This window comes from Chaetodon auriga, chromosome 18, assembly GCF_051107435.1.
Source record: "Chaetodon auriga isolate fChaAug3 chromosome 18, fChaAug3.hap1, whole genome shotgun sequence".
NCBI lineage: Eukaryota > Metazoa > Chordata > Actinopteri > Chaetodontiformes > Chaetodontidae > Chaetodon > Chaetodon auriga.
The window spans coordinates 11012558-11021994 of NC_135091.1; the positions used below are offsets into that span (position 1 = coordinate 11012558).

At 43.1% G+C, this 9437-nt stretch overlaps 1 protein-coding gene across 1 annotated transcript; it reads right to left on the bottom strand.

Annotated features, from left to right (window-relative positions):
• Positions 1-745: 745 nt before the first annotated feature.
• tmem244 (transmembrane protein 244) lies at positions 746-5311 on the bottom strand. Its single transcript, XM_076756422.1, has 6 exons — positions 5160-5311; positions 3050-3135; positions 2885-2961; positions 1969-2094; positions 1658-1702; positions 746-1446 (listed from the first exon to the last, which is right to left on the bottom strand). The coding sequence occupies exons 1-6, from the start codon at positions 5250-5252 to the stop codon at positions 1349-1351; spliced, it is 525 nt and encodes a 174-aa protein (XP_076612537.1). The 5' UTR covers positions 5253-5311; the 3' UTR covers positions 746-1348.
• Positions 5312-9437: the final 4126 nt, after the last annotated feature.

Sequence of the window (9437 nt, forward strand, 5' to 3'; positions counted from 1 at the left end):
TAGTTAACTAGCTTAATGTGCAATAAACGCTTTTAGCTTTGTTTTAGCGCTCAGGTTCGAGTCGCGCGATTGACAGTCACGTGACCTTGACCAGCTGAGGCTGAACTGCGGTCAGCCCAGAGGTCCTGCTGTTCCTGCAATCATCATCATCATCATCATCATCAGTCACAAGGATGCAGGATTCAACCCAAATTCTTCTATTCTTTGTCCAGCAGCACACAAATTAACCAATTTAAATAAAGTATAACATGCCTCAAAACAATAACAAGGATGCACGGCAGCTGTTCTGGCCCTAAATTCTCACACATCTGTGACTTTGAGAAATATCTAAATGGTTGGTTTGATCTATTATGTGTGGTTTTTCTTTATTTGATTTTATTTAAATGAGACAAATATAAGAAGAGAAACACGAGTTGTGACAGTAAATTACCATTATTACTATGATCACCGTCAGCTTACCTTATGATATAGGTATGCAGTATGACATGAGGCTTCCCTGGAGAGAGGCCAGTGGGCTGTCAGTCCAGGCCCAAACAGCAGAGGGAGCTCTACTGGAGGGCCTTAACAGCAGTGTCAGCCCTGAGATTTTGTTTATTTGTTTATTTTTTTTTCATTATGTTATTATTTATTTGTTCTAGTGAGGGCTTAACAGGTGTCACTGACTTGGGGTTACAGAGGACACTTTGTTTCAATCAGGAAGTCAACACACTGACAAACACGTGCATGCAGACACAAAAAATCATTTTGCTGCAAGAATTTAATGTAAATCCAGTTTAAACCAGTATATACAACCACTAAAATCATTATGTATTTGCGGTGTCCATCTCATCATGAAGCTTTGTCTGCACATGCTGACAGATGATTTGATTCCTCCTTGCTGTCTGAACAGGTCATCATTCTCTCTATCGGGCTACTACACTGCACACTCTAATATGACACAAATACAATGCTAACATTACAACTGAAATGTTATTGACTTAACCCAGCAGTGCAGAAATATCAGTCAGTAGATTTCTTTTAACTTTTAGCAGCTACGAGTTTTCTGGTACCTTTATCTTATAGTGAGGAGTTTGTAAAGAAACAATACAAAACAATATTTATACTGTACAGAATGTGTTTAAAAAAAACTGCTGTTAAATACACAAAATTGGGCCATTTGTACAAGGAGGGATCTGACTATTAGCTAATCAACAAAGCTACAGTATATTCTTCATAGATATACTGTAGTTCCTCATACCAGTGTTACCTTGAACCTAGCAGTATGTCTCTGAAAAGTGAACCCGCTGAGGATGTATCCGGACCTGAGATTAACCAGTAAGCCAGTTAAAAGCTTTCCTCGCTGTGTTCATTAGAAGTTCTGTAGTTCAGCTGGATAGACAAAGTTGCTTCTGAAGAGTTTATAGGCCAGGAGCTGTCCTCCGAATATCATCATTACCAGGCCTGAACCTGCAGGGAGAGAAATTCAATAAATGAGAAAAGGAGTTCAATCAGAGGGAGGTTTGAAGGCCAGCAGCTGAGTCTGAAGGGATGCACTGTAGGAAGAGAGTTAGAGTGAGTGTGGGAACAGGAAAAAGTGTATCTAAGGAGAGTTTTTATGCTCTGCAAATGGGATTGGAGACAGGTAAGAATACACAGAGAGAGGAAGTGGAAGTCTTACCCAGAGCTATCCACCAGTGCTCAGCTGAGGGGAAGTCTGACATCACTGCAGAAACATGGAGACTGTGTGTGAAATGTGAGAACTACCTGCACAGAAAACATACTGCACATATTCACCCACAAGTGAAGGATGGAGAGATGTGTGGTGTGTGTGTGGTGTGTGTGTGTGTGTGTGTGTGCCTATCCATCTTTGAACTACAGCCACTGTTTCCAGTTACATAACCAGGCCTCCAATCCTATCAGCTGTTCCGCTCTATTGATCCGCTTTGTGTGTGTGTGTGTGTGTGTGTGTGTGTGTGTGTGTGTGTTTACCTGCTACAGTCATCGCGACATGCAGCAGCGTGACAGTTATGGCATAATCCCAAACCCACTCCTCCACGATCCAGGCGAACACCAGCCCGCCCAAAACATAGGTCACTTCTGTGGAAATGACGCCAACTGGAGGGAGGAAGAGAGAAAACCGCACGTGATACTCCGCCTCATCTTTTTCTAAAAGTGACATTTTACCCTTGGTGTTTTACTTATGGTTTTAATCATCCATTGTTTAAGTTTCATTCCTCCTTTATCCCTTATGGCAGCCTGTTTATCCATACACTGCTGTGTATTTCATTGCTGTGTTTATGTGTTTGTGAAACTAGTTTTTCACTATATTATTATCAATGATGGCTTCTTTCGATTTAAGGGTCCCAGACAGTGTGAAATTGAGTCAGCACCCTGAAACTGAAGCAGCTGAATCAAATTCATTTATTATTTACACCTCGTGCTATGGGCCTATAGAAGACAAAGACAGAAAATAGTGCATTAAAAAGTGCACTTAAGTAAAAGGACGTCCACATTAGAAGAATGGACTGAAGTGATCAAATGTAGAAGTAGTCATGATGCAGCAGAATGGCCCTCAGTAATAATATATGATAATCCACGTGACATAATTGGATATATTACCTATGGATTAATGTGTAAGCAGCTTTTTCCTGTTGTTGTTGCTGCTGCACTTGAAGCTACTATTACTTCAGTTTAATCTACAAGAGTGCTTCATAGTTCATCAGCTGATCACGTGTTACATTTTATGTAAAACCCAAATCTGCAAAGGAACTAATACATAAACTGTCAAATTAATGTGGTGAAGAAAAACTTCAGCATAAAGCTTAAAAATTCACGTAAAGAACATGTAAAACACGTACAGCACTTGAGTAAATGTGCTTGTTTATGTTCCATCAGTACTACTCACCCAGGTATTTGGGGTTCTGCCATGACGGTTGTGTCGTGTAGTCAAACGGAGTCAACAAGCTGTTGATCTCGTGAACCCTAGAGAAACACCAGAGGATGATAAACAATAGACTTGTCCTCCTTCTCTCTGTGTTCCTGCAGTAGGTCTCAGTGTCTGTGTGTGTACCTGAGCAGCCCGATGCAGAGACTGACCGCGATGTAGTAGAGAGAGTAGAAGCACACCATGCACATCAACAGATTCTGCAAGACGACCTGTGGAGAGGACCAAACAGTCACCTGCTGAGGAATGATGCTCAGCGGGTGTGAGGGTTTCTTTCCGAGCAGACAGTGTCCATCCTGTAATTTTGCTGATACTGAATTATGCTTGACCTACATCCTGCTGCTGTGTATAATATATCTTCCTGCCAAAGTGTTTACATAGTTATTTCCTTTTTCCTTCATTTGACTACAGAGAAAAGCTGAAATTACAACCCTGGATGAGGCTAAACACCAAAATCAATTACATACATGAGTCATTAATCAATGAGTGGATGGAATTCTGAGCCTTTTAGCTTTGGAAACGTCTCCCATCGACCATTTGCGGATGTTTGCTTCGAGTAAACAAGGCCATAACTGCGAAAACAAGACTATAAATACCGAGAGAAACATAAACCTTTATGTCAGTGATTCTAATCTGACTGGAAAACTACATGTGGAGATATTTACCGGCAAGACCTCATCATTATTTGATGCCTTGTGTGCATCCAGCAGCTAACAGAAACCCCCTGTTCCTCTCCTCCATTTCCCCCTTTGCTTCATGACCCAGAAAACTCCTGACAGCAGCGAGCAGCAGACGGCCGTTGCTTGCTCGCTAACGTCTCTTTTCATAGGTGATTAACTGCAGCCCGTACAGGAAATGGGTTACACGACACCCTCGGAGGAGACATAAAAGACCTCTTCTCTCAGCTGACATTTCAGCTTGTCAAACAGAGGGGTAACTAATTACATTAATAATGGGCCACATTCCAGTCAGGTGTGCCGGTGCCAGGGCCCTGCATGTTAGCTCGCTGACTTCCTCACACACCTTAATGGAATCGAGCCATTGTTAACCTCATTACTTATTCCTGTGCTTTCCCTGCTGTTACAAGTCAAGCGTCTGCTCTGATACAGACCACAGATAAGATGAGTAACAACTTTCACTACACCATCTGTTCAAAGCCACAGATGGTTGGACTGGAGTAAAACAGTTATGTGTTGATTGTCATATATATATATAGTGACTATAAGGGTGTCTTTAACAACGAATGTCTATTTTTAAATAACTGATGAATTCTTCAGTCTGTAAAGCGTAAAAATGATCAAAAATATGCCCATCAGAGTAAAGCAGAGAAAGTGGATGGAAATGTTGCTTTGTCAGTTTGTTGATCAGCTCACGTTGGTCGAAACTGAACTATTGAATGGATTATCATACGTTTTTGGACAGACATTCACGGCGCCCAGAGGATGAAAAACACCTCTGAATAAATGAAAAACTAAAGAAAGCCCAAAATTTAATTTAATTTCGGTGCTAATTAGCAGAGGTTAGCACAGTAAACATGCTACATTTATATGACGAACACACCTACATGTTAACATATCCACTGCAGGAATGTTAGCACGTTGACGTTAGCTTTTAGCTCAAAGCATCACTGAGCTGCTAGCGAGGTCTTGATGAATCATTTTAACTTAACTGCAGCTGAATCATGAGGTCGTAAATAGACACTGTGCATTTTCAAAACTAATTCAATCAAGACCCCCGTTTCGTTTCGCTGCAGCCCACCTAAACCACGTGCAGTCTAGTCCAGCCCTGGTCACACTGCCATGAGGGTGTGGGCGTGGCTGAGCTTATGCTAATACTCTCAGAGACAGCTAAACACCTTGGCTAGCTCCTGGTTTGTTTGTCGCCTCAGGGCCAGACTGAACTAAACTGTTCTAGAAACCAGCTTTAAATTCAACACTCAAGCCTGCTGAGATTTGGTTGTGAAAACCTCATAAATCTTCAGTTAAATGTTAATTATGACTGTAATGAGGATGGCATGATTAAAACAAGAGTCAATTTGGCACAAATGGAATAAGTTTTCTGATGTACTAAAATCACAATAAAAGTAATCACTTCCTAACACATGGAATAGAAGTCTAATTCATGAAAACACTTGCACCAATTAGCTCCATCACACTCACTGATTAACACCTCCCTGTGCACCGAGGCTCTGCTGCCTCATAACTCTCTACTCTAGCACACATCACGGTGTCCTTACCCAGGTGTCACTGGGCGTAGTCTTGAGGGAGAAGGGTCCATGGCGTTTTATGAGTGTGAATCCACAACAACGACAGCAGTAGTCCAACAACATGAATGGCTGCAGGTCTAAATGAGAGAATCTAGGCTACATGTGTGGATACTTGTGTGAGAGAGAGCATGTCAGGGGTGGAGGAGGAGGACGGGTGGGGTCGGATTAGAAGAAATGGGATTATTACTAAGAAGTCTAAGGAAATCCTAAAAGGGATAAAGGTGAACATACTCTGGTGTAGGTGTTCACACATACACATAAACCCAGAAGAAGGAAGTGGGTTTTGAGACCAAGTAGTTCAGGAAGCCCTCCAGACACAAATTTATATTTGAGCACAGTAGAGCCATATTGTATCACTTCTTTTATTTTACTCTCTCTCTTCCCTTTCTCTTTGTTTTACTCCCTTCTTGCCTTCCTTCTACTCATTGTTCCTTTTCCTCTTTCCTTTGTTGCTTCCGTTCTTTCTACCATCCTTTCTTCTTTTTTTAATATGTCATCTTGGGCTCTCTGGAATTGTAATCTGCATTGTTCACTGTTCTCCAGTATTTAACAGGCAAAACAATTCATCATTCATCACACAATTAAACATGATCATTATGTGCATTTTGAAGAAAAATACACATATTCTGAGAAATCTGCAACCAAACATCAAAACGTGATTCCACCGGCAGTTCTTAATGTGAACATTAGGTGGCAGCAGAGTCTCACACGCTCAGGAACATCTTCATCCACCAACCGATGAAGAGTCAACACAAGAACAAGAGATGATTAGAGCCTGAGCCACATGCACAGGACTGGCAGCAGCAGATAAGATGCTTCCTGGTGCACCATTCATATGTACAGATCTCTGATAACGGTGCCATTAATCATTTCGCTCCATGTTTTATTTTAAATTCAAATTCAATGGAAAGCGGGAGCATCTGCTCATGACGAGACGGATAAGAGAGAATGGAGGCAGGAGGTTGAATGCAGAAATGACGCCAGCGCAACATCCCCGTCTCCCTCCAGAAATAGCTAAAGAAACTCAACTCCTCAGCGTCACAGCTTGCGTATGCCTGTGTGTGAGGTACGGCACATGCACGTGCGCCTTTGTGTGAGTGCGGGGTTGACTTGGCTGCCACGGTAACCTGCATCATTGTAACCATAGTGATGGAGAGCAGGGGAGTGGGAGGGGGGGTGCACGTAGAGCAAGGTGGGCATCATAGCTATTCATCCCCCAGTGTGTGTGTGTGTGTACAGTCTCTCTCTTCATATCTCTACATGCTGCATGTAAGTTTATATTTAACCTTGATGTTAAAGTTTTTTGACTATCCAACAATGTTTTTCACTTCTTTTTGCACTCTCATTTGTTGTTCTGTGTATTTGCAGCGATGAAGATGAGAAGACTGATCATGCGCTCATGTCTACGTGCTAAATGCTGCGAAGCAGAGCAGTCTGCAGAATTCAACACTTTCATACAGGCGGATCCTTTGAATATGGGCCAAATTCTGATTGAGGATAAGGGTGTAAAAAAACTTTGGCCACAGTTTGTTTTCCTACATTATAAGAACATTACATGAGGTGAAGGAGTCTTGCTGAGCACAATTTAACTTTTGGCAATGTTTTGTCAGGATATCAAACCCATATGAGTATGTATTTAAAACCAATTACAGTAAAACTAAAGGCTTTCAACAAGCTGCTATAACTTCAAGCAACCATTCAGCCAAAAGTTACCAGTTAACACAGTCATCCTCTGACCAGTGGGGGTGATAATACCTGCATGAGAGGACGGAAGTCTGAGGGGCCTGAAGAGGGAGGTCTTAGGGGCCTGAGGAGAGAGGTCTGAGGGGCCTGAAGAGGGAGGTCTGAGGGTCCTGAATAGAGAGGTCTGAGGGGCCTGAAGAGGGAGGTCTGAGGGTTCTGAGGAGGGAGGTCTGAAGGGCCTGAATAGAGAGGTCTGAGGGGCCTGACGAGGGAGGTCTGCGAGAGGTTCATAAAGCCTCAACATCATTAAATTAGACAATTAAAAAGAAACACAGTACCGGCAAGGTGACCTGAAATCTTCCTTTTAGCCAGACACAGGCAACGCTCAGCAGCAGTAAAATAACAAGAACACTGAATCATTTGAAGCTTAAAAGCATTATAGGTATCAAGGCACTTATGAATTATTAATCCCCTACTAAAGCTCAAACGACAAACAGGCTTTCTTTCTTCAGGGAGCGCGGTGAAGACAAAGCATATCAAGTTAGAATGAATGAAACGGTTGAAGTACACTTAGATATCAGCATGAGGCACATTAGCAGACCTGATACGAGCAGAAAAAATGGGACGGAGGGACAATTCAGCAGAGTGTATCGAGTGTTTACAGCACATGAGTGAGTGTTAACAATCTGCGTAGGAGCAGAGAGATGAAGTCCTGATCAGCTTTTAAATTGTTTGACAATCAATTCAACAGAGAGAGAGAGAGAGAGAGAGAGAGAGAGAGAGGGAGAGAGAGAGAGAGGGAGAGAGAGAGGACACTCAGGCTTATTGACCTACATGTCAACATGGTGTGCTGTAGGAGCAGAGAGGCTGTAATTATCACTCAGCCTGCGTGTGTGTGTGTGTGTGTGTGTGTGTGTGGTGCAGATTTTGACGTCAAAGTCTCATCAACAGAAGTAGGCAACAAGGAGAAGAGACAGGGAGGGTTTGCAAGACAAGTGAAAGACAGAAACAAAGAACGAGTATTTTAATCATTTTCATTTTTCAGGCAAATATCCGACTCTGCTGCTTTTCTATATTTTATATCACTTTATGTTGAATTTGCTTTAGTTTTGAAATGTTGGTCGGACAAAACAAGATCTGAAGTATCTGTGATGCCCCTTTTTTTAACAGTGCTGATTAAATGATGAGAATAATGGCGCGTTGCCTCCTGAAAGGATTTCTCTTCAAACGATAAAAACTCTCTGCTCCCCCGCCTCCTCTCTGTTTCCCACCTCCTGCACTCCACTTCCTCCCCTTGCCTCATCTCCTCTCTCTCCAAAACTCCTCTCGATTACAGCCCTCCTTTAATTACTTAGCTGCAGACTCCCGTCCACAGCTGCTTACAATAAGTATAACACAAAAAGTCAACGCATTTTTGCAAATCCCATAATCCAAAGTGGGCTTGTAAACAAGAGAGGCAGCAGCCAACAATGTAAGGCTTTGTTTTTCCTCTCCCTCGTCTCCCACACTCTCTCCACACCTCGCCGTCTCCCTCCTGCTCTGCTTCTCTCTGCCCCTTCCCTCTGTTTTCATTTCGATCTCTCATGGAATGTAAATACAGCAACTGACTGACCACTGCGCCAGGGACTTCAACTTCAATCTCGCTCCCTTTAGAGCTTCAGAGCAGGCATGGGCTTCGGGTTTTTTACGATCTTACTGGCTCCAGATGTGCGTGGCGACGCTTGAAGGAGCCTGGGGGGTTATTTTTTTAGTGTGTGTGGTGCTGTAATGAGCTAAGGTTGAGGTTAAGGTCAGGCATGTTACAGTCAGGTCTGAAGTCAACAATGGACAGAATGCCCTAATGACTGCACACAAGCATCCATCCAGTCCTCAGCTGTACCGCTCTGCCCTCAGGGTGTTTCATTTCTGGCCAACTCAATCTCAGCCATCTGAACAAATAATAGCCCTTCTGTCTCCCTCTCATGCACACATGCACGTCAGGCTATATTGTTCGAGATGTCTGCTGCATTGCCCCTGAATCAATTCCAGCATGTAAACACAGGAAATGGCACGCATGCCAACATCTGCAACATTTTTGCTGCCCTCTCCCTCTGCTTGTGTGTGCAGACACAAAGGCTTAACAGTTGAACACAAACACAGAGCTGTGTGTGTGTGTGTTTCTAACTCCGAACATCTGGGTATTTGTTGCATACCTTACACGAAAACACTCAAGGAGCCAGCGCTGCCAATCTTACAGCTGTCAGACACTTGAACACGCTTCCACACTGCAGGAATGTTGGATTTCCTGACCTTTGCGTGCTAATAATGTATTCACAGTCTTGCTGCTTGTTGCTCCCACAGAGGTACATTCATCATAACAAGCTGATCTATTCTTTCTCCTTGAGCTGAGCCTCACTCAGGCTTCTTCTCCATCTGTCCTTCCTCAACACTAGCCATCCCCTTATCGCCTGCGCCCTGCACATGCAAGAAAAGCATGGCACGGTGCCTCGTTTCACTCCATAAAGGCGCGCGCGCACACTCGAGAAAACACACATGCATACGTCCTCCGAGTGCTTCACCCCCATC